Source organism: Equus przewalskii, chromosome 15, assembly GCF_037783145.1.
Source record: "Equus przewalskii isolate Varuska chromosome 15, EquPr2, whole genome shotgun sequence".
NCBI lineage: Eukaryota > Metazoa > Chordata > Mammalia > Perissodactyla > Equidae > Equus > Equus przewalskii.
The window spans coordinates 48,254,431-48,277,551 of record NC_091845.1 but is presented as its reverse complement, the minus strand read 5'-3'; the positions used below and the strand labels follow the sequence as shown (position 1 = coordinate 48,277,551).

The 23,121-nt window shown below is 50.3% G+C and overlaps 1 protein-coding gene across 4 annotated transcripts in view; it reads right to left on the bottom strand.

The window, feature by feature from the left end:
* The window catches only part of SCN5A (sodium voltage-gated channel alpha subunit 5), a 99,475-nt gene that overhangs the window by 42,279 nt on the left and 34,075 nt on the right, over positions 1–23,121 (bottom strand). For 3 of the 4 annotated variants that reach the window (XM_070577232.1, XM_070577230.1, XM_070577233.1), the window contains exons 6-14: positions 22,069–22,160; positions 18,560–18,790; positions 16,906–16,969; positions 15,392–15,533; positions 14,718–14,915; positions 13,514–13,693; positions 12,502–12,873; positions 7,412–7,544; positions 6,224–6,462 (exon numbers count right to left, since the gene is read on the bottom strand). In XM_070577232.1, the coding sequence (XP_070433333.1) occupies positions 6,224–6,462; positions 7,412–7,544; positions 12,502–12,873; positions 13,514–13,693; positions 14,718–14,915; positions 15,392–15,533; positions 16,906–16,969; positions 18,560–18,790; positions 22,069–22,160 (1,651 nt within the window). Of the gene's footprint in view, positions 1–6,223; positions 6,463–7,411; positions 7,545–12,501; positions 12,874–13,513; positions 13,694–14,717; positions 14,916–15,391; positions 15,534–16,905; positions 16,970–18,559; positions 18,791–22,068; positions 22,161–22,292; positions 22,385–23,121 lie in introns of all 4 variants that reach the window. The other variant, XM_070577231.1, reaches the window with a different exon arrangement.

Here is a 23,121-nt window from a genome sequence, read left to right as displayed (position 1 = left end):
TATCTCTTCACTAATTTAGGTCTTCTTTTATGTTTTTCAATAGTTTTATAATTTTTTTCATATAAAATTTACAATCTTCTGGTACCTTTATTACTAGATTCCTCACAGTTTTTTATTGCTCTTTTAAGTGTTTTTAAAAATTACTCTCTCCAAATGATCACTGATGGTGGCTAGGAGCAGAATTAATTTTGGTATATTGGCCCAGTGCCTACCAACATTGTTGAACTCTCTTATTAGTTTTATTAGTCTTTGTGTAGATTTTCTTGGATTATTTATACAGATAACAATATATCTGGAAAATAATGTTAGATCTGCTTTCCTCCTTCTTCTCTTACCATGCTGACAAAGACCTCCAGGATAATTTGGAAGCAGGGAGATGGCACAAAGCTGGTGCCACCCAACTTCAGTGGTGATCCCAGGAGCTCCTTTCAGAGTGTGGTGGGCTCTTTGCCAGGCTTGTCCTAGGATCCCCTGGAGAAGGGCTGACTCTGTGTTTACCTGGATGGAGCCACCAAGGCCTGTCTCTCAGAGTAGGGAGACCGTAGCTACATTCCCAGCTCTGCCACCATTATGTCACATGGCACATAGCTGGAGCTGTAGCATAGCAGTGTAGCGCACGGGGTAGAGCATGGGCTCTAGATACAAACTGCTTGGATTTGAATCTCGACTCTACCATTTCCTGGCTGTGTGACCTTGGCTAAATTATTTGACCACTCTGTGCCTCTGTTCCCTTATCAGTAGAACAGGGATAATAATAATAGCATCTCCATTACTGGTTGTTATCAGAAATTAAGCGATTAAGAAGTACTAGCTATGATTACCACCAGTTTCATCATCACCATCTGTGTTTGTTCCCGACCAACAGGAAGGCCGCTAACATTTCAAAGTTAAGGATGATATTCACTGTCAATTTTTGTAGATATTTTTGTTAGATTATTTTAATTTGCCAAGAGTTCATATCACAAAGCATTTAATTTTATTAAATAATTTTCCCACATGTAAGAAAAGATCATATGTACCTGGCATAAACCCACCTTGATCATGAAGAGCTTTTTCTTTCTTCCTTTCTTTTTTTTTTTTTTGTGAGGAAGATTGTCCCTGAGCTAACATCTGTGCCAGTCTTCCTCTACTTTGTACGTGGGACACCACCACAGCATGGCTTGGTGAGCAGTGTGTAGGTCCATGCCCAGGATCCGAACCTGTCAACCCCAGGCCACTGAAGTGGAGCACATGAACTCAACCACTACACCACCAAGCCGGCCCTGAGTTTTTTCTTTCTTTATTTGATTTTTCTTAATTATACACTGCTGGATTTGGCTTGGTTAATTTTTTTCTCTTTTCTTTATGGTCTTAAATCTCTTCTTGGTGATCTATATTTTTCTAGGAAAATTTTCACTTAGTCTGTTTAAAATTTGCTGGCATTAAGTTTTTTATAATGTCCTTTTCCCATGTTTTAATCTCTGCTGTTTGTGTAGTTATGCCTCCTTGTCCATTCTTAACAGGATTTACTTGTGCCTTCTTTTTTTCCTCTATTTTAATCTTGCTGAAAGTTTGTCTATTAGTCTTTTCAAAAAATGTTTTGCTAAAAAAACTTCTCCCTGATGAATCTTTATTATTTTATTAATTTCCTGCTCTTCAATTTTCTTTGATGTTTATACTTATTCTAACTATTTGAATCAAATGCCTGGCTCATTCATTTTCAACTTTTCTTTTCTAATATATATACTTTAGGCTATAAATTTCCCTCTAACTACTGCATTTGCTGCAACTCAAAAGTATTTTCATTCTCTTTACATTATAAGCTTTTATGCTTTCCATTATAACATTTTCTTTGACCATGAGTTATCTGGAAGTATACTCTTAAAAATTTAACTTGTCTTCTTAAAAAGTTACTAATTTAATTGTACAATGCGCAGAGAATGAAAGATACATGATACCCTGTCTTTGCTTAGACTTACTTTGAGATATAAAATGCATTCATTTTGTAAGTGTTCCATGTGTATTTTCTTTAATTGTTAGGTGCTTGGCTCGGCACATTCATAAACTCAAGCTTTTCATTTCTGTTATTCAAATCCTGTATATTCTTGCTAAACTTCTGTCAGCCTGACCCATCAATTATTGAAGGTGGTCTCTCACTAAGATTGTGGACTTGTTAAATTTGCCTTACTGTCTGCTTTACATATTTAGAAGCTATGTAACTTGGGACATACAAGTTTAGAGTTCTTATATATTCCTAGTGAATCGTTCCTTTTATCTGTGCATTTTGGACCTCTTATCCCTCAGTAATACTTTCTGCTTTAAACTTTATTTTGTTTGATAGTAATACAGCTCCATCAATTTTCTTTATAGTATTTTCTGGGATATTGTTTTCTGTCTCTTTTTCTTCAACCCCTTTTGGGGATTTGGGTCCTCATATTTTGGGTATTTTTTTGTAAAAAACACATAGCAGAGTTTTATTTCTTTATCAAAGTGACACTCTGTCTTTTAAGTAGTGACTTTAACCCACCTCTATTTATTGTGATTTCTGATATATTTGTATTTACGTCTACATCTTATTTTATGTCTTCTATTTTTTGGTTTCTTTTATTTTCTCCTTTCCTTCCTTCTATTGGATTGAATTTTTAAAATTCTCCACTTTCTTCTCTACTGGTTGGGCAATTAGGACCCTCCACTTCTATCCTCTTAGTGGTTTTAGTGGTTACCTAAAAAATTTTAACACAAGGCTCTAAGTTAATTAATTTTTCATAGCGTATATGAACTTTAGACTTCATTACCTTCAATCCCTGCTCCATGCCTACCTTACATGCTACTGTTGTCCAATATTTTAGTTCCTACTTTTTATACCCTCAAATCAGTCATCATCATTATTATTGTTGTACACAGTCAATGCTTGCTTATCTTTACCCACGTTCATTTCACTGCTTGCTCCATTCGCAGAATCTTACTTCTGCAATCATTTTACTTCTTTTAGAAGTACAAATTTTTGTTGTTGTTTCAGAGAGAACTCTCAGTGTTTGTTTAGTATCCTTTAAGTGGTAAGATGACTGGGTATAGAATTCTAGGTTGTCCAGTATGTTCTCCCAGCACTTTGGAATTATTATTCTACTGTCTTCTGGGTTCTATTGAAGATATTGGGGAGTCTGCCATCCATCTGACTATTGCTCCCTAGTAGGCAATATTTCTTCTTTTGGTTGCTTTATTTTGGTTGCTTTATGATGTCTTTGCTTTGATGTTCAGCAGTTTCATCATGACATGTCTAGAAATATTTATTTTTATTTATCCTACACAGGATGTATTATGATTCCTGAATTTAAGGTTCATTTATTTCATCAATTCTCAGTCATTCTTTCTTGGAATATTCTTTTGCTCTCGTTTTCTCCTTCTCCCTATTTCTCCTTCTGGAACTCCTCTCATTTGTATGCTTGGTCTTCTGAATCTGACTACATGTCTTTAAAGCTTTATTTCATATTTTCTGCATCTTTATCTCTCTGTTCTACATTGTGGGCATCTTTCTTAGATCTAAATTTATACTCATTTAATTCTCTCCCAGCTGTATCAATGTGTTATTTTATTTGTACATTGAGATTTTAATCTCAATAACTATGTTTTCCATTTCTAGAGATTTTATTTAGTTCTTTTCCAAAGCTGTCTTATTCCTTTATTATGTTTCTAATTCCTTCTTTTATGTCTTTAGTTATTACAAACATTCTTATTTTATCATCTCTATCCAACAGTTCTATTATGTGGCATTCTTAAGGGGATAAGTGTGCATGCGTGCATGTGTGTGTGTCTGCTGACTCTTGCTCATGGTGGAGTATTTCCTTGTGTGTTTTGTAATTTGGAGAATCAAACTTAGCTTGGGTTAAAGGCGGGTCCTTCCAGAGAAATTTGTGTTTGCTTCTTTCAGGGACCCCAAGATATCATCCCAGGATCACTTTATGTGTCAAGTTTTTAGGCATAGATTCTAGGAACACTCAGGTATAAATCTGAACTCCAAATGTGTATGAAGCCTAATTCATAGTGACAAGTTTCCAGAGGTTACTTTTTTTCTTTTTTCCTTCTGCAGCCCTGGCTGGGACTAACAAGCTTCCTTCTTTATCATTTCCCAGAGTAGATGTGTGGATTTTTTCTGGTTCACCATTTTACTGAAGGTAGGGTCATATTCTTATGGGGCAACTCAGTTCCAACCCCTATTCGCACTGCCCCAAAAACATGTCTTGTCTCTACATGTTCACTGAGATCCAAGCTCCCAGATTACCCAAATCAGCAACTCACCCTTCCCAGGGCAGCTACAGAACCATTTCAGATGTTTATCAATACAGTTTTTAAGTTACTCTTTGTTCTTGACGCTTTGAGATTTTTCTTACTTTCTCAGGAACTATCCCTGCATGTCAAAGGATGTTTGCTAAATTTTTAATTGTTTAATTGTTGAAGACTTTTCAGGTTTTCTCGTCCACAATATTACTAGGAACAGAAGTTTCATTTACTTTTGTTTATATGATGGGCTAAAAGTTAGTTAAATCTATCGATCTTCTCCTTTATGGAATTTGTCTTTAGTGACATGCTTGGAAAGGCTTTTCCCTTACCAAGATTATTTATCCATGCTTATTTTTGTGGTTTTGTTTCTTTACAGTTAATATTTAAACCACCTAGAATATATTAACTGCAAGACAATAAAAACCTTACATACTAGCAATAAAGCCATCCAAACAGAACAGAATATAGCTATAGTCCAACAACGTGACCTATTACTAATAACTGAACCGTAAGTTTAAAACAACTGCAACCCAATCACAACTCAAGGATCCAGTGAAGCCACCAGGGCTCTTCATCACCTTGACTTGCTGCTCAGCCCAACCCAGTGGCCACATTCCAATAAAACTGCATTCAACTGAAACCCTAATAACCACCATCTGAAGACCACCCAACACAAGGCAGGCACAATTTGCCAAAACACTGCTACAGACAGATATACCTTTCCCTTCTGTTTGCATATAGAAAAAAGAAATAAAAATAGAATTACAGCAAAATGGACTTACATTTGTAAAAAAAATTTGAATAGATCCTATAGAGAACTGTCTAGAGTCCTAGATAGGGAATGTAATAAGGGAAGAAAATCTCCACACTCCACAGCGTGGGGGACCCGCCTGCCTCTAGGGGCTAAGACAGGGCTGGGTCTGCAGTAAGACAGAGCTTGGGCCAAATGAGCCCCTCCCCCCACCCAACCTCAGTGGTGATCCCAGGAGCTCCTTTCAGAGGTTGGTGGGCTCTTTGCCAGGCTTGTCCTAGGATCCCTTGGAGAAGGGATGACTCTGTGTTTATCTGGATGGAGCCACTACAGCCTGTCTCTCAGAGTAGGGAGACCGTAGCTACATTCCCAGCTCTGCCACCATTATGCCACCTCTCAGGCCTCAGTTTCCCATCTTTAGAGTGAAGAGGCAGGATTTGAATTTGGTTTCAAGAAAAAAATCAGAATTAGAAACTAGACATTCTGGCTTCCAGAGACAGTCTCTTTAATAACAACAACAATGATAATAACCACCGTGATCATTCATTTTGAGTGCTTATTGTTTATCAAACTCTGAGCCAAGCGCATTACACACATTATCTCATTCAATCTTCATCAGCTCCCTATGAGGTTGATATTGTCATACTAATTTTACGTTTATTAAATTCAACAAATACTTATTGTGCCAATTACTGAGACTAAGTAATTTGCTTGAGGTCACAGACTTAGTAAGAGCTGAATCAGAATTCAGATCTGGCCCTGCCTGATTTACTCACTGCATCCAGCTATCCATCCATCCATCCATCCATTCATCCATCCTTCCCCATCCAACAAACACTGATGCTCACGTACTCCAGCTCTTCCTGTAAGAGAACTGCCTCTTTCTGCATACGCTCCCCTCCTCCATCTACTAACTGCCAAATCTCACATCCCCACGCATTTCAGGCTCACCTTCAATTCACTTTTGTTTTCTAGCCTCTGAGCATCTTCATTAACCTTTGTCTCCAACCTCTCACTTCCAACTACATCTCTCAGTTACTTCAAAGCTGATCCTGAGACTCCCTCCTCCAAGATGTCTTCCATGATGACTCTCACCCTCAGAAGATCTTTTGTGCTCTGAATCCCTCCACCCTTACCCATGAAGGCTGTGACAGCTGGCCGAGAGCCCTTCACACCAGGATGCCCATTTGAGAGTCAGCTACCAGCGGCCCTTACCAGGTTTCCGACCTGCAGCATCTCCTCGAATTCAGTTGTCATGTTGTAGTGCTCCAGCGCCATGAAGAGCGTGTTAATCACGATGCACAGGGTGATGGTGAGATCAGCAAATGGGTCCATGACCATGAACTTCACTCTCTGCTTGATGGACATCCACAGGGGGCAGCACTCCCAGATCAGGTAGCGCTGGGCGAAGCGGGTCCAGCATGGTGGACACTTGCGGTGAGACTCCTCCAGCTCTGGGGGGACAGCCAGTGAGCTGGTTTATTTTTGCTGACTCACTCCTGTATAACTCATGATATTCCAGAGAAGACGTATGACTTACCTGTGGAGACGACACGGCTGCCACAAGGCAGGGGACGGTTAGAGGGGCAGGGAAGGCTAAGGGAAGGGGTGGCCTGTGTCCTGACTCTTTGCCCGGGAAATATGAGAGAAAAGGGCCACAGGGACAGGAGGCCAGGATGGATGTAGGGAAAACCCGGACAGGACAGATCAGGACAGAAGTGGGCTCTCTTGAGACAACAGTCCCACACAGATCTGGGGACACTCAGGGAAGGATAGACTTAAAAGGATGAGACAACATCTCAGATTTGCAAGTTCACGTATAAGGACACCCAGGACAGAACAGGTGGGAATAGATATGGATACGTGGGACATGTTAGGACAGGCGGAGGGTGGCTGGGACAGGCTGGAAGGATGTGAATCCATATGGGACAGGAGGGAACAAGATGGGGGGGTGCCAAATTCAGACTGGAATGGATGCGGGGTTGCCTACCGTGGGACTGGCTGGGACAGATGTGGGAGGCCTGGAATAGCCTGTAGTAGATACAGGAATGGCTGGGAATAGGCTAGAACAGGCACGCTTGGGACAGGATGGTCCCAGGCAGATATGGCGATACTTGGGAGAGGACAGTATGAGGCTGATAAGCACCTGGGACAGGCCAGCACAGCTGTAGGAATGTTTGGAAGAAACACAAACATGGCTCCTGAGGATGCCCAGGAAAGCACAAGCTGAAACAAATGAAAAGACCCTTAGGACAGGCGACACAGACCAAAAAGCGTGGGACAGCTGTGGAGATGTCCAGGGCAGGCCAAGCAGATGGGGTATGCCTGGCTCAGGGCGGTATAATGGTGGGCGTGCCTAGACCAGACGTGGGGAATGTTTGGAGGGCACCGGGTGATGCTGACCTTCCAGGACGCTGGTGAGGACACTGACAGCGCTGAGGGCCCGTTGCCGCTCTCCTGGCTCCTCGAAGCCATCCGCACACGGAGCCTGGGGGCTCAGCATCTGGGGCCTGCCTGGCTCCTCCGACGGTGTGGTCTGGGTGCAACCAGGAGATAGTGTCAGCCTGGGGACGGGGTTCCTACTGGACGTGGGGCAGCTGTTGGACCTGGGACAGCTGGCCCACGCTCAGGTCAGGGGGGTCAAAGGGGGACAGGATGAGAGTCTTGATGGGACACTGGGGGCTGGGCTTCTCTGCTCTCAACTCCCTCTCAGTTAGTGACTCCCCTCACCCTTCCTACCAGTCATGATCTCCTTGTTCTCTTTTCTTCTTCACCGTCTCCCAGCAGTGGTGATTCTTGAGGGTGGACAGGAAACTCCATGTATCAAGTTCTATTACCCAGATTCTTTCATATACATTAGTACATGCAAAAACGATCTGGGAGTCTAAATTGACCACAAGCTCCCTAGAGTCAAGAGCATAAAGAAGCTAAAAAACATCTCCCATGCTCTAAGGTGACATTAATAGAAGAAGAAAGCACGATGCTTAGACATAGCTGGTGGGAGCTTTTGTGGGGCAGTTTGGCTATATCTACCAAGAAAATTTTAAATTGGCCCTGCAAGTCCTCATCTAGTAATGTAACTTCATAAATAATTATACACGTGCACCAAAAATAGACACACAATAATGTTCATTGCAGCATTGTTCCTAATACCATAAAAAAGAAACAGCTAATCAATAGGAAGAATATTAAAATCAATTATGGACACAATCCAACTCTGGACTCTGATGCAGACAATAAAGAGAACGAGACAGTTCCACGTGTGTTCTCAGGAGTGCACTTCCAAGACAAACTGTTTGATGAAAACATAAGGAAAAGACCCGGAAGCTCTACCCTGAACTGTTCACGTGGATGTATCTGGGGAGTGGGCTTGTGAGGGAGGGGAAGGAGAGGGAGAAGCTCCTTTTGCCTGGTTGGATTTGTTTCCAATGTGCTTGCATCATTTTTGTAAGTAAGAGACCCAGGCCTGCGAATGGAGACGTGGCGTGCCCTGATGGAGGGAGGTGGCACAGGTATTCTCTAGGCTTACTGAGAGGCCCCGCGGAACCAAGGAGGGCCCACAAAGGCTTCAGGTCAGCACGGCCCTGAATGACCCCAGTCCGTGAACCGGAGCCGGAGCTGCTGAAGACAGCACGCACGCTCGGTGTGCAAGAGCAAGGCTCTATAATCTCTGTAGGTCAGAGGGGAGACGGACCCAGGCTACCCCGGGTGGCAGAGCCAAGGCCTGTGGTGAGCACCAAATCAATCTGGGCTCAAGTTAAGCTCAACCTTTGCAATTGGTGAGAATGCCCCCAAAATGCTGCGTGGGGATGCAGTGAGCTCCCAGTCATGGAAGTATTCAAGCAGAGGCGCCTGAGGTGGCTGGTCTAACAGCAGTACGCTAGATCCAATGCAACCACAAATCTGGCCAGCTTAACTCACAAGCATGTCTTAAATTCTCCCACCTTCTCTCCTTCACCATCTGTGATCGTTCAGGTTATCATTTAGCCAATATTTACTCTTTCCTCTCCCACTGTGAGTGAAGAAAACCTCCCTGTGCTATCGATGACCCACTTGCTTTGGCCAATGGAACGTTAGTGGACGTGATGTGAACAGAAGCCTTAAATGTGCTTGTGCTATTTGTCCTGCTCTTGTACTTCAGTGATTGGCCATGAAAAGAGCTTCCCCAGCTAGCTGCCATCCTTTCAGACTGGGCCTCAGAACAAAGACAAGTGAGGCAGCCCTGAGCCTAACCCACAGGGTGGAGCCAAGCCAATGTGCAGTCTGAAGCACAGCTGCCCAGCCCACCCAACGGAGACCAGCCAAACCATGGTCAACCTGCAGAGAAGTGGATGTGAGAATAAAGGCTTGCTGTTAGCCATTGGCTTTGGGGGTAGTTTTTTACACAGCCTTATTGTGGCACTAGCTGACTGATACACCATCCCAGTGCAAGCCATCGTCATCTCTTTCCTAAAACTACTGCCACGGCCCCCTCACTGGCCTCTTCTTCTTTTCCCTCTATTCTCTACACAGCCGAAAGGGATTCCCTTAAAAAGTAAATCAGGTCATGATACACCTCTGATCAACAACTCCCCTACCCCACAGCTCCCCATCTTACTCAAAGTAAATCCAAACTTTTCTATCGCCTACAAGGCCCTGCAGAGTCCAAATCCTAACTCATCAACCTCATTTCATATATCTTTCTACTGTTTCCACCATATCAGGCCTGCCCTGCCCTTTCATCCCTTGAAAGTCTCGTGCCTGTTCCTCTTCGGGGCCTCTGCACTTGCTGTTCCCTCTGCCTAAAACACTATTCTTTCAGATCTTCGTGGATGGCTCCCTAAAATCATTTGTCTGTCAATTTTAACGTTACTTCTGCAGGAAGGACTTCCCCGACGATTCTAACAGCCCCCATTCCCAACCCCACCCCTAGCAATTTTCTACCATGTGACCCTATTGCTACCTGGAATATTGACCCGTTTACTATCCATCTTCCTGACTACACTGTAGGCTGCACGAGGGCAGAGCTCCTGTCCATTCTCTTCACGGCTATAACCCTGGAGCCTCGAACACTGCCCGGCACTCGATGCAGCTGGCTGGTGCTGGGTAAATATCCGCTGGATGGAGAAATACTCAGGAATCAGGAGGCTTGGGTGATGAGTTCCAGCTCTGCCCCCTAACTTGCTGGATGACCAGGGGAAGGAGGACAAAAGTCGAACACGTGGAGGGAGAAGGGCAGTTGAGTGGGCCTCCCTGCCCCCATCCGGCCCTCGGGGTCGGCGCTCACACAGACAGCCGGCAAAGAAAGTCTTCACCCTCCACGCTCAAACTTGATAAAGGAGATGTGAGCTGTCAGTCGGGTTGGCCCTTCCTGCCCCCACCACCACGGTGTTAAGCCCCAGCTTTGTACCAACACTGAGCTTTGTTTTCAGAGGAGAACTGGGCAGAAATGTCTCACTGGGGACCCAGTGGAGGCAGAAAAGGCATTCCCGGGGCGACAGTCTGCTCATCTCTTCAACTTTTCAAACGTCTCCATCTTGGTTGCTAATTCCTTTAACTTTGCAAATGACCCCCTCGACCTGCTAATCCCTTTAAGGTTACAAATGGGCCCCACAGAAGTGCGAATGAGTGAAGTCAGAGTTCCCAGTAATGAAGTGTTTGGACTTGGATTCCTCCTGACATGTGCAGCACAATGAGATGATTTTCACCCTAATGAGATTAGGAAATTCTATTAGCGCTCTGTGGCTGACCTGATTCCACCAGACTGGGGCTCCAGGGCTGGATCTGTAGGGGGTTCTGCAGGCACCGGCATTCGGGGTTCCTGGCAAGCCAGACACCCACCCTCCCAGTGATGGCCAGGGGCCCTCCCCAGACCCCCGGGAAGCTGCGCTCTGCCCCAGATGGATTCCCAGGACCCTTCCCTTGACTCCCTGCTCCAGAGGGGCGTGAGGGCCCCAGGAGCTCTGCCCCAGGAGTCTTTACTCCTTCCTGCTCCATAATAACAATAATAAATAATAATAGCAATTACTTGAACATGAGGCAAGTACTGGTCTAAGCACCAGACAGGTCAGAACTCTTTTAGTCCTCACCACAACCAGCTGATGTGGATGTTAATTTTATTTCCACTTGACAGATGAGGAAATTGAGGCACAGAGAGATTAATTAACCTCTGCAGTCCCAAAGCTAGAGCAAGTGTCTGAGCTGGAGCAAAGGAGGCCTTTCGGCTGTGAGCCCCCCTCCACCTTCCTGCCCAAGTCTCCCTGGCCTGGCCCAGCTCCCTCAGGAAGTCTGCCCCCCTCCATCTTCCTGCAGGCCTTGGGGTCTGAGCCCCACGTTGGCACTTTCTGGGCACTGTGTTGGGAGGCAGGGGTCAGCAAGGACACCTGATGGCTAATTGGGCAGTCACCAGTCTGTCATCATGGGATCAGCAGACTGAGTGATCAAAACTGTGACTGGCCTTTCACTATCTGGCTGTTCCCTGCCACCTTTCTGAGAATAACTCCAACTCCTCTCCCCTTTGCTCCCTGGTTTCCAGCCATAGTGACCTGATAGCATTTCCTCCCATAGGCTAGGCATGCTTCTGCCTCAGGGCCTTTGCACTTGCTCTTCTCTAAGCCTGGAACATGCTTCCCCCAGATCACATAATGACGGTATATTGTCATGACATCATCACAACATCAACATAGTCATGCAATTCCTGATTGCTTTACCCATATCAGCCCATTAATCCCCGCAACAATCCTGAGGTGGGTAGTTTAAATCCACTTTACAGATGAGAGACCAAGGCACAGAGAAATAAAGTAACTTGCCTACAGCCATCCAGTTGGTAAGCTATGAGGCAGGATTCGAACCTAGTTTGTCTCCATAATCTGGGTGCTAAGCTGTGCCATACCACCCTCACAGTTTCAGAAGGCAGCCTAGCTCCCACCCTCGCCTCCTCCAGGTCTTTGTTTAAATGCCCCCTAACGAGTGGGGTTCCCTCTCCCCCTCCCTGTTTTGTCCTCCCACAGCACCTGTTACTTAGGCTCATATTGAGTTACCAGTCTATAAAGTACTGAAATATTTCCAACTGGATGAATAATTGATGCCCAAAACCCCATAAACATCCCCTTGTCACTCTGGCCCTTCTCCTGGGACCCCCTGGATTGTCCAGATCCAGTGACTCTACAGGGCTAACACCTGGCACACACAGGACCTCTAGGACAGGTCCTGAGCCACCACAGCATCTCTGTGCCCATGCCTTACCAGTTGCTAAGTATTTAGCTATCATTCTCATTCCTCACCATTACACACCATGCATACATATTCTCCCTTCTTTCCCTGATTTGGTCTGTCTGCCCCCACTAGCATGGAAGCTCTTTGAAGGCAGAGATTTTCTGGTAGGTTTATTCACCCCCTGAGCCCAGCCCACAATTGGTGCTCAGTAAACACTTGGTGAGTATTTTTGGACCTGGCACTGGGGACCAGTTTTGGAGTCCAGATCTGCCTAGTGCTACATCGCAGGGCTGGCTCACCGTGTCTGGGGGGCGCTCCAGCATTATAGGGCGGAGGAGGCGGCTTCCTGGGGAGGTGGCCTCAGGGTCGCCTGCCCCCAGCAAGGAGACCACCCCGTTGCAGTCCACGGTGCTGTTCCTTTTGCCATTGAGGGCGTGGCTGGGAGCTGAGGTCCCGGGACTGGGTTGTCCCAGGGCACTAGGCCGGCGCAGGGGCCAGGGCACCAGCAGCGATGTGCGGTGGCTCTCGCTGTCCCCTGCTGTGCTGTTTTCATCATCTGCAAAATCAGTTTCGGAGCCCAGGTCTCGCCGGCGAAAGGTGAAAATGCTCCCGCGGCTGGAGCGTTGCTTCATGGAGGTCCTGCTGAGCCCGTGGGAGATGCTGAGACGATTCTGAGGGCGTGCAGAGAGGGGATATGACCAAGACAGCTCTTCACATACCCCCTGCCTACCTCTTGTGGCATCGGCCCCCGTTCAACTTCTTGGAGCACTGAGGGCTTATTGCCTGCCACACGGGAACTGGATGGGTGCACCAGGGGGTGTTCAGGGAAGAGGTGTGGTGTTAGAGGAAGTCTTGCATCTTCTGGGATCTCTGCTCACCTGAAGCCTGTGCCTCTGAGGCTCTGAGATTGAAGCTTACCTGGGCCTGAAGGTGGGGCTAAGGCTGGGCACGGGGGCAAGGAGGCCGGAAGGCTCCTGGTGGTGCAGGCAGGCCTGGCCCAAGCAGGACCTGGGGCAGTCAGCCATGCCCCTCACTCCTTAGGCTCCTGCCAATCCACACCACGGGGTGTCCCCCAGCCCCAGTGCTGGGGACTTAGCTGAGCTTGGGGATATTATAACACTCAAACCTACTGTGTCCCTCTGCCCAGGGCTCTGCCACTCCAAGAATGGCCATGGGAAACAGGAAGGGCTAGGAAGGGGCTTGGAAGGGGCTCAAGGATGCTGTCGTTGGGGAGCACCCAAGGGGCTGTGACTGCCCCAGGGGCCTAGCATGGTGGCTGTGGTGGATGCCAGAGCCAAGGCCAGGGATTACCATTGCTCTGGGACCATCCTCCGAGTCGGACTTGGGGAACCTGTCATCCCCACACTCCTCCGTCCCTGAAGACATTCGTTTTCTCCTCTTGCTCCTTCTCTCACAGGTGGTTACTGGGGCCAAAGGGGACATCTCCAAGGAGCTGCGAGACACAGTGTCCACACCCCTTATGGTGAGAGCCTGGAAAAGGGTGGAAGAAGGGATGTCTTGGTTATGGAGACTGTGCAACCTCAGGCTAGGGCAGGCCAGGCAACTCTCAGTGTCTTGGTTTTCCCCATCAGTATGCGGACTTGCACACCTACCCCCAAATGGGCATCACAGAGAGATGAGCTCAGACAGACCCAGAATGTTCTGAGAAAGATCAAGATCCAGGGAGGAAGAGAGGAGTGGCTGAAGTGAAGAGGAACTTGTGGGAGAGAGGAGGGAGGGGGGTGCTGATGAGTAGAGGAAGTGACAGAACTAGAGGGCAGGGAATCTTCTAGAAGGTTCAGTTGGCCAAAACAGGTGCTGGGGGAGGTGGCACAGGGCAGTGAGAAGAAAGTGGATGTGCACAGCCTGGCTTCTAACAGGCTTACTCTTAGTTAGCCTCCAGCACCTGCTGTGTGTGGAACTGCTAGTAGCCAGGGCAGCATCGTCAGTGTTTATTCTCTGAGTTAGGTCAGGCCTCCGACCCTGGACCTTTCTCACTACCCCACCAGAAGGCATCCCTGGAGTAGGGAAACTATGTCCATGAACACAAAGATCTCTTTGATCCAGCATGCACTATGTTCACAGGGCCACCTTTACCCAGCAGGCACCACCTGCACCTGGCGGACACCACGATCCTAGGGAACAGCTTTCCCCCGCAGGTACCACATTCACAGGGCCCACCTTTACCCAGCAGGCACCACTTCTCCCCAGCAGGCATCTCACAAACAGGCACTGTCTTCACCTAGCAAGTACCGAATTTTTACCCAGCAGACACCACATTCAGGTGAAATGTCTGTACCCAGCTGACACCAGCTTTACCCAGCAGGCACTGCCTTTTACCCAGCAGGTGCCACATTTACAGGTACCAGCTTTACTCAGTAGGCACTAGCTTTACCCAGCATGCATCATCATGTCTCCAGGCACCCGCTTTACCCAGCATGCACCATTCTCCAGGCACCCACAGTCAGGTGAAGGCTGGGTCTGGAGGCTCCTTGGCTGCGTCCTGCTCACCCACCTCATGCTCTTTCTTGAGCATCTCCATGGCTTCCTGGAAGCGCTTTTCCTTCTCCTCAGTCTCAGCGATGGTGGCTTGGTTTTGCTCCTCGTAGGCCATGGCAACCACAGCCAGGATCAAGTTCACCAGGTAGAAGGAGCCCAGGAAGATGACAAGCATGAAGAAGATCATGTAGATCTTCCCTGCGGACCTCAGGGTCTGGGGGAGCAAGGGGGCAGAGGTCATTCTCACTGGGGCCCCTTCTGGGTCACGGTCATGGCGTTTCCAAGCTGTCCAGTCTGGCTATGCCAGGGTTTCAGAGGACCACAGCCGGGGGAGGGGGTAGAGCAAGTCCCACCGACAGAGGGAGGTAGGAGGTCTCAGCCAGCTGGGGAAGTGTTGCACCCACAGAGGGACTATTCCCTCACAGAGGGTGGAGGAGTGTCTCCTCACAGAGCATGGGGTGTCCTATATAAAGGGAGAGGTAGTAGGTCACCAGCAAAAAGAAAGGTTCTTTGCTTGCTGAGCCCCTATCCCTCAGATACAAGGATCCCTGACCCCTGCCCCTCCTGAGCTCTCACCAGTGGAGAAGCTCCTGGGGCCACCTCTAGCTTAGTCACTCGTGCAGCCTTGGCCCTTGAGGGGCCCTGAGTCCCATCCTGGTGTCCCTCTGCTGGCCTCACGCACCCACCTACCTGCTGGTAGAGACGCTCCCAGCAGTCCTGCGTCATCAGACGGAAGAGTGCAAGGAAGGCCCAGGCGAAGGAGTCGAAGCTGGTGTAGCCGTGGTCAGGGTTCTCGCCTGCCTTGAGGCACCGGTAGCCCTCGGGACACGTCCTGTGGCCAGACACGCAGACTCTGGCTCACGCTGTAAGGGATCCTCTGCCCCTGAGACCCTGGCTGAGACTGACTCATCTCTGGGCAGCCCAGCATAGTCCCCACTGCTTCATGAGGCTGTGCGTCAGGAACCTAGTGCCGCACTGCTGGGTCCCGCCTCCATGACTTTTCATGCTGTGTCTCCCACCTGGGACATCATCTTCTCCTTTTCTTTACCCTTCTGATTCTGCTAGGCCTAAATGCAGCTCCCTTCTGCCCACATGACACACCATTCCAGCTGCTGACTGAGTTGCCTCTCCCCTCATGGAGGAAGCACCGAGGGCCTGGCTTGCATCTCTTCCTCTGCCTGCCTACCCCACGGGGAGTTGAGCAGAGTGCAGGCATGCAAGGGGAGCAGTGAGGCTTGGCTGAGCTAAACAGGATGCAGCCCAGGGCAAAGGGTGGGCCAAAGGGTTGATGGATGATTCCGGGGTAAACGGGCTGGGGCTTGGCCATTGCTGGAGAATGTGCCCATTTGCAGGACTGCGCACACAGGCACAGGGAGGCAGACCCACAGCTCACTGAGTTTGAGGGGATAGCCTTGTTCTCAAAAAGGAAGCAGTGGGCTTGATTCATGCATGCGTGTGTGTGTGTGTGTGTGTTTGTGTGACAGAGGTTGAGGGAAGGGGGACTTAGTCAGTGGGAGGATGCAGCCAAAGGCCTCTGTGCATTGCTAACGTCCTAAGACCTTCTAGACAATCTCTTTAGCGACAGGAAGGGCTCTGGAACTTCATACTCAGAGATGTGGGCCTCAGATCACCTCCCCTACCAGGTGAGCTTGTGGGCTCCCTGCCCCTAACAACCTATGGCACAGTAACACTGACCCAGACACTGCTGTGCACAGAGCCCTAGAAGCTGCACATGGTTACTGGGCGTCTCTGGGCACCACACTCAGGCTGCAGGTACAGGCCCTGCTTGTCCCGGAGGAAAGTCTCAGAGGCTGTTGGGGGAACCACGTTCACTCTGGACCCGACGCACAAATTGGCAGGGAGGAAGGAAAGACTGGAGTAGGACAAAACCACCTGGGGGGCTTCTGGAAGGAAATGCAGCCAGGGTTGGGCTGTGGGGAGCCCTGCAGGGCCTCCTGAGCTGCCCCCAGTCCCTCCCTCCAGATCTGTGTCCCCATCCCTTTCTTACCCCCTCTGCAGCTGTCACCCCTGTGGTGGGGGCGGGGGGAAGCTGCCAGGGGCCTGGAAGGGCGTGGAAATGAGGCAGGGGGAGGCCTCAGTGTCCCTGGGGTCAAGGGCATAAACTAAAAGCACAGTCAGTTGAGAAAGCACTGGGAGACTCCTCTGGCTGAGTGAGGTGGCTCTGGGTGGGGGGCGCCACATACCCAGCATCAGAGCTGTTCCCACACAGTAACACGTCAGAAGTGCCATTCTTGAGCAGGTAATTTTCTGGAAAAGAAACACCCAACGGTGAGGGGCACGTGTGGCCGACTCCTGGGGTTCCCTCTTTGTACCCAGGGCTTTGGGGCGGTAGAGACATCTCTGGCGGTCTTCCCTCCTCTTCTCTGACCCTGTCTGACCCCTACCCTCTGCCTGGTCAGGCCTGAGAAAACTCCAGCTGCTTCTCTGGCCTTCCTCCTGCTCCTCTTCAGACGTTCAGCTGCCACTGTCCCCTATACTCTCAGAAGAAACAGGAAGCCCTGTGGAGGCCCTCAGCTGTCCCCACAGGGAGCTTGTGCACCTTGCCCTAAACCACTCAGGGGGCCAACCAGGGCCAAGAGAGGAGGCAGGGGTCTGAGCAGAGTTCCAGCTTGGCTGCTGATTCACGTGTGGCCTTGGCAGCTACTGCCCAGTTCTGGAACCACTTCCTTGTGTATAAGGTGTGGGCGAGGCCTGCCACGCTGATGGTGCCGATGCTGGGGCCTGTCCAGATGGGGCCGGGGCTGGACCAGATGAGAAAAGAGACACCCAGTCCTGTCCTCTCCTCTCTGTGGCCATCCATCAGCCCCCAGCACTCACCACCACCTGCCTTGGTCTTAGGCAGCAGTTCTCGAAGTGTGGACAGCAGTATCAAGCAACAACTGGGACTGGTTAGAAATGTAACTTCCTGAGTGCCACCCAAGGTCTCCCAACTCAGAATCTCTGAGGGTGGGGCCCAGCACCTGCGTTTTTTGGAGGCTTCCAGGTGACTCTGGTGCACATTGAAGTTTTAGAACCACTGCTATATGGTCACAGCTGAACCGTAAGCAAATTTACTCACTGAATTTCTGTTTCTTTTTCCAAAGTGGATTGCTGGTGTATGTAAGTGGCCCTAACTTCCAAATGGCCCTCGGGATTCTTGTGGCCCAGAACATGGCCTTGCACCAGTGTCTACCTTTGGTCCAGGCCGACGGCACTAGTTAAGAGAGCTGCTGGCCCTCAGCCTGGAGACTGGAAGTGTACACCATGGGGCAGGGAAACAACAAGAGGGGCTCACGTGACCTTGTACACTCACCAAGCTTGTTCTGACCCTCTGGCAGGGTTCTGGGGTGCAGGTGTATGGAACGAACATCTTGGCAAAGAACGATGAAGTCAACTGAAAAATCTCATGCCAAGCAGATGGGACCTGTGAGCCTCACAAACTACTCCAACTCCATGGCTCACCCTTTCCCAAGCTAACACTTCTCTCTCTGCAGACAGGCCCGCCTCCTCACCATTCCTGACACTCTAGGGTCAGTCCTACCTCCAAACGTCGCAGCTGCTCTTCCCTTGTCTGCCTCTCCATCTAACTCCATCATCCCTGTTCTTCAAATGTCATCTCCCCATCTAGCCTGAGAATTCACGAGGGCAGGCCCTAAGTCTGTCCCCTTCTGTCCTCTCTTGTGGAACCCCAAAGGGCAGGGGCAGGGATACGTGAGCACACAGCAGGGTCTCTAGGGGATCGGGTAGGGCTTAAACGGCCCTGGAGCGAGGCTTGTCCTCTGGCGAGGCCTGTGTGGGAGATGCCCCAGTCCTGGTAGCCTCACAAAGCCCTGCTAGGGCCACAGAAACAGTCCGCACCTGGGTCGTTGAGGTAGAGGTCCAGCGATTCCCAGACCAGGCCATCGGCCTCCACAGAGCCGTTGGTGTCGTTGAGTGCCGTGAAGTTGCGCACACACTTGTGCCTCAGGTTACCCATGAAGAGCTGCAGGCCAATGAGGGCAAAGACGCTGAGGCAGAAGACTGTGAGGACCATCACGTCGGCCAGCTTCTTCACAGACTGGATCAGGGCCCCCACAATGGTCTTGAGGCCTGGGGAAGGCGAGACGGAGCACAGGTCACCCACGGGCACCACGCTCCCTGTTCCAGTGGGCGGGGGCCGGGCCTGAGCGGGTGCTGGGCCAGGTGGGCAATCACGAGGTGGGGCAGAGCGAAGGAGGCCTCTCTTGGGCTTTTTAGACCAAAGCCCCCCTTTCTTCAGCTGCCGAGATTCCGTCCTCACTCCCTTGGGGCAGGAGTCCAGTCCGGCCATGTATTTTCAGAGGGGCCAAGTCCTCTGCTCGCCACTAGCCAAATACATGAAATGGGTGCGGGAACTGCTGTTTTCTTGAGGACGCAAATGCTCAAAGCCTGTCCCTGCTGGCTGGTCCCGAGGTATGCCAGGCCGACCCCTTTAGATGTAGCCCATGGAGAAGAGCCTGGGGTTAGGCCCATTCCAGGGCGATGGAGGGGCCTCAGCCTTGATCCTGAGATGGGGAGAGACACAGCCATTCCTGGTGGGGGAATGTGGTGCGTGCACTGGGGGGCCGCAGGGGAGGTCTGGGAAGGCCATGGCAGGTAATGTCCCAAGGGGCCTGTTCTGGCTTGGGCCTCACTTTTAGGAAAGGTTCAGGGGTAGGGGAGGGGTTGACTTATTTTGCATTTTCCTCCTCTGCCCTGTCCCTCTGGGACCCATGCCCATCCACTCCATTCCCCAAAGCTGAGAGGCCGTGATCTGTTAGTGGCACAGCCCAGCTCCCTGCAGAAGCCAGCACCACACAGCGAAGTAACAGAAAAGCACGTGTAGATGCATTCAGTCTGACACTAGCTACTGTCCTACAAGTTCGAGCAGAGCAGGGCAGCGAGGGGCTTCTCTGCCAACAGCAGGGCCCTGCCCCCACCCACACCGCGCTCCCATCGAAGCGGCCAGATCTCAGATTAAGCTCCATCCATCCACTGTCCAGCCGGTTAATGTGTTAGGAGCACCTGTGGCTACTGTGCCCAAGGCTGCTGTGCCCGTGACCCAGAGACAGGGAGGCAGCGATGGGCAAGCGCGTGGGGAAGTCATCCCCACAGACCTGCTAATGCTGCTGCCCGCCCAAGGCTCAGAGGCACTCCGTGGTCTATGTGGAAATCATCCTGGCAGATGTTGGCAACTGCCTGGGCAGTGAGGGGACCTTGCAGGGGTCTGGGCCCGGAGTGGTAGTGGCGGGATTCATGAGCCCCTCCTAGTCTAGAACTCCTCATCTCCAGCGGAGGTTCTAGGACCCCTCAGTAGGCACACTCTGGTTCTGCACACCAGGCCTGGAGACCCTGCCCAGACTGTGGGGGATGGAGGGATAAAGCGAAGGGTGGTGGGCAGCAACCCGCATACCCAAACTAGACTCTGCCTCAACCGTTAGGCTAAAGTATCTTTGGCCTAAGCATCCAGCTCAAGGCCCAGCAAAGCACTTCCTGGTCTGTGGAGACAGCGTCTGTGGGGACAATCAGTTGGTGAGCACAGACCCATTCCTTTAGAAGTTTTTCATATTGATGACAGAGTTCTCTTCTGGCAAGAATGATCCCGGGAAAGTAACAAGATTCTTTCTGAAAAGACCCAGGAAGCAATGAGTCCTGTGGGGTCAACTGGGAAATTCTCCAGCTGCTAAGTTCTAACAGGCTAGGTGAGGAGCCCTTGGAAACCAACCATTCTGATTTCATTCCCATTTTACGGGAAAGGAGACTGAGGTATAGAGAGGGCCAAGGCTATTAAGACTCAGCTCGGGACACCTCCTCCAGGGAGCCTTCCATAATGCTGACCATAATAGCATTTTTCTCATGTCCAATTTCAGGGTCTGCTGTCTGCTGCTTCACTGGGTTGCTGGCAGCTTGAAGAGACCGAGTAGGGCTGGGTTGAGGTTGGTGAGCTTCCTCCTTTTCCCCAGGACTGAGAAATATTTTCCTTTGTCAACCTTTCTTATAAAACAGACTGGAAGGTGCCTTTTCTTAACTGCTGTGGTCAGTGTGCTTATCTGCTCCCGTGAGGTGTATGCTGAGAGGTTGTCCCTGGGCCCCTGGAGGACAGACCCTGAGGCTTCGAAGCACGTATGTGTTGGCCAAGGCCAACGACGTCTGTCTCAAGGGGGGTGGCTCCATGGGAGCGGCTGGGGGTGTACTGCCCCACCAGCTACTGGCTCTCAGCAGGGGTTTGGGCCACTTGTGGGGGCAATGGCCCTGTGCACATCCTATGGGGGGTTCAGATGCCTGGGGAATATTCTGGCTCAGTGTGAACACAGCATAAGTGGGGGCTCTTCTATAAGATAATTTAACCCCACCGGGGGGAGTCTGAACTCCTCCAGGGAGCTCAGACAAGGCCCCTACCTCCTTGGGGGCAGCAACAGCTAAAAGCAGGCCAAAGGCCCAGGACCCACCAGCTTTCCAACTCAGCAGTGGATACAACCATCTGGTTCACCTAATTCTTCCCTCAGCCTTGACACCTCCCCAGATGGGTGGCACACAACCTGGCTCCAGCTGCCTTTTTGAAAACAGTGCCTTCTCCAGCTCTGAGTGTGGCTGCATTCAGAAAAGGCTCTCGAGGGAGCCTCTGGGCACTGCCGTCTGGGCCCTGAAATCATCACAAGCCTTTGGAGAGCTTTCCTGGATGGACGGGGTAGACCGGCTTTCTAGAGAGGCTGTCTGGGCTTAGAAGATTTCCCGGGCACAGTTGCCAACATCTGTGAAGGAGGATTTCTTCCTGAGGCTACCATGCATGGTTTGCTAAACCTCTACCGCACCATGCAGCAAGGACTGTTAGACGCCAAGGCCCGATGCCACCTGTCCACAGAGTACGCGCCGTTTCACAAAATGGGGTGTGGCTCCGGCTGTGCAGACGTCACGAGAGCGGGCACAAGGCCGGGGCTGGGCACTCAGTCTCGAAAGACCGAGCCACAGTTGTCCTTTTTCGTTTTGGGTGTGTGTGTGGATGATGCTTCAGGCTGAAGCAATTCACACACAAGCTTTTAGTTAGTCAAATAGCTGAGCTCAGTTTAAGAAAGAAATCACTCTCTTGGGAAGATGTTGGGTTCAATCCAGGGCCTGCCATGGGGTGCTCTGAGCCCCCCTGGTGTCTGTGAGAGGGGGCTTTGCTGGGGTGGGCAGCCGGAAGCCCATTCTGAGGCTTCCAGGGGACAGCCGTGTCCTCTGCCTGACAGACCCCACACCCGGAGCTCTGGGAAAGGTATTCTGGTGACAGGCACATTCGAAGGGGCCTTCCCGAGGCTCGCCTCGGCTCCCCGGTGGCTGGAAAGGCCGGAGCATATCCTGGCAGCCTTGGCGTTTAACCTGATTTTCACCTGAAATGACTGATATAGTTTTCAGGGCCCGGAGGACTCGGAAGGTGCGTAAAGCTGAGACATTGCCCAGGTCCACAAATTCAGTGGTGTATCTGTAACAAGGGAAATTCACACACGAGACAGTGACAACACGCCAGGAGGAGACACACGGTTGGGGGTGGGGAGGGGGAGACAGAGAGAGAGTCACTTGTAGCTGAGATCTGAGAGGCAAGCTGGCATCTTACCTGGGATAACTGAAATAGTTTTTAGAGCTCTCAGGACTCTGAAAGTTCGAAGAGCCGACAAATTGCCTAGTTTTATATTTTCTGATACATACCTGCAGAATCAAACCACAGTTATTGGGAATTACAAAGCGGCACCTCAGCCTGCCCTCCCCGACCAGCCCTCTCCCTTCTCCCCCTCCCACAGGGAGGCTCTGGATGGCCTGGGATCTCTGCCAGGTCTCCTTCCTGATCTCAACCCTCCTGACACAGGGACCTCAGTGTGGGTGCCTTAAGGATGTCCACACTGGTTCTCCCAGTGATGGCCCCGTGAACAACCTGTGCCAGGATGTGCCGCATTCTCCATGCCACTGGGACGGTGGCACAAAACCATGTGGCAGGGTCTGAGGCTGGGGACACAGCAGGGTGATAGTTTTCCAGGAGGCTCAGGCCGGGTGATAGAGGAAGCAAGTGGGTTTCTGGTCCTAGTTTTGCTCTTTCTTCTGCAGACTGTGGTCGACTCGTGTCTGGCTGCTCTGATCTGGGGGACCCTCAGCCTTGGCTGCTATCACCACGGAGGCGTGGCTGGGTCTGCGAGGGCTGCCCTCTTGCTCCTTCCAACCAGAAATCTCTGTGCAAAGAGTGGTTCAGGAGTCCCTGAAGTCATGAGGTGGAGGCGACCTGAATCCTCCACGGGAGAAGCAGAGTTCGCTAGACGATGCTTTGGGAGATGGGAAGGGAGGCTGCCTGAATACTCAGCTCTTCGACTACTCACGGGCAGCGGCCAAAAGAAGAAGAGAAAAGAGCAGGATGAGGGGGTCCTAGAGAGATGCTGGCCCCTACCCCATGAGTC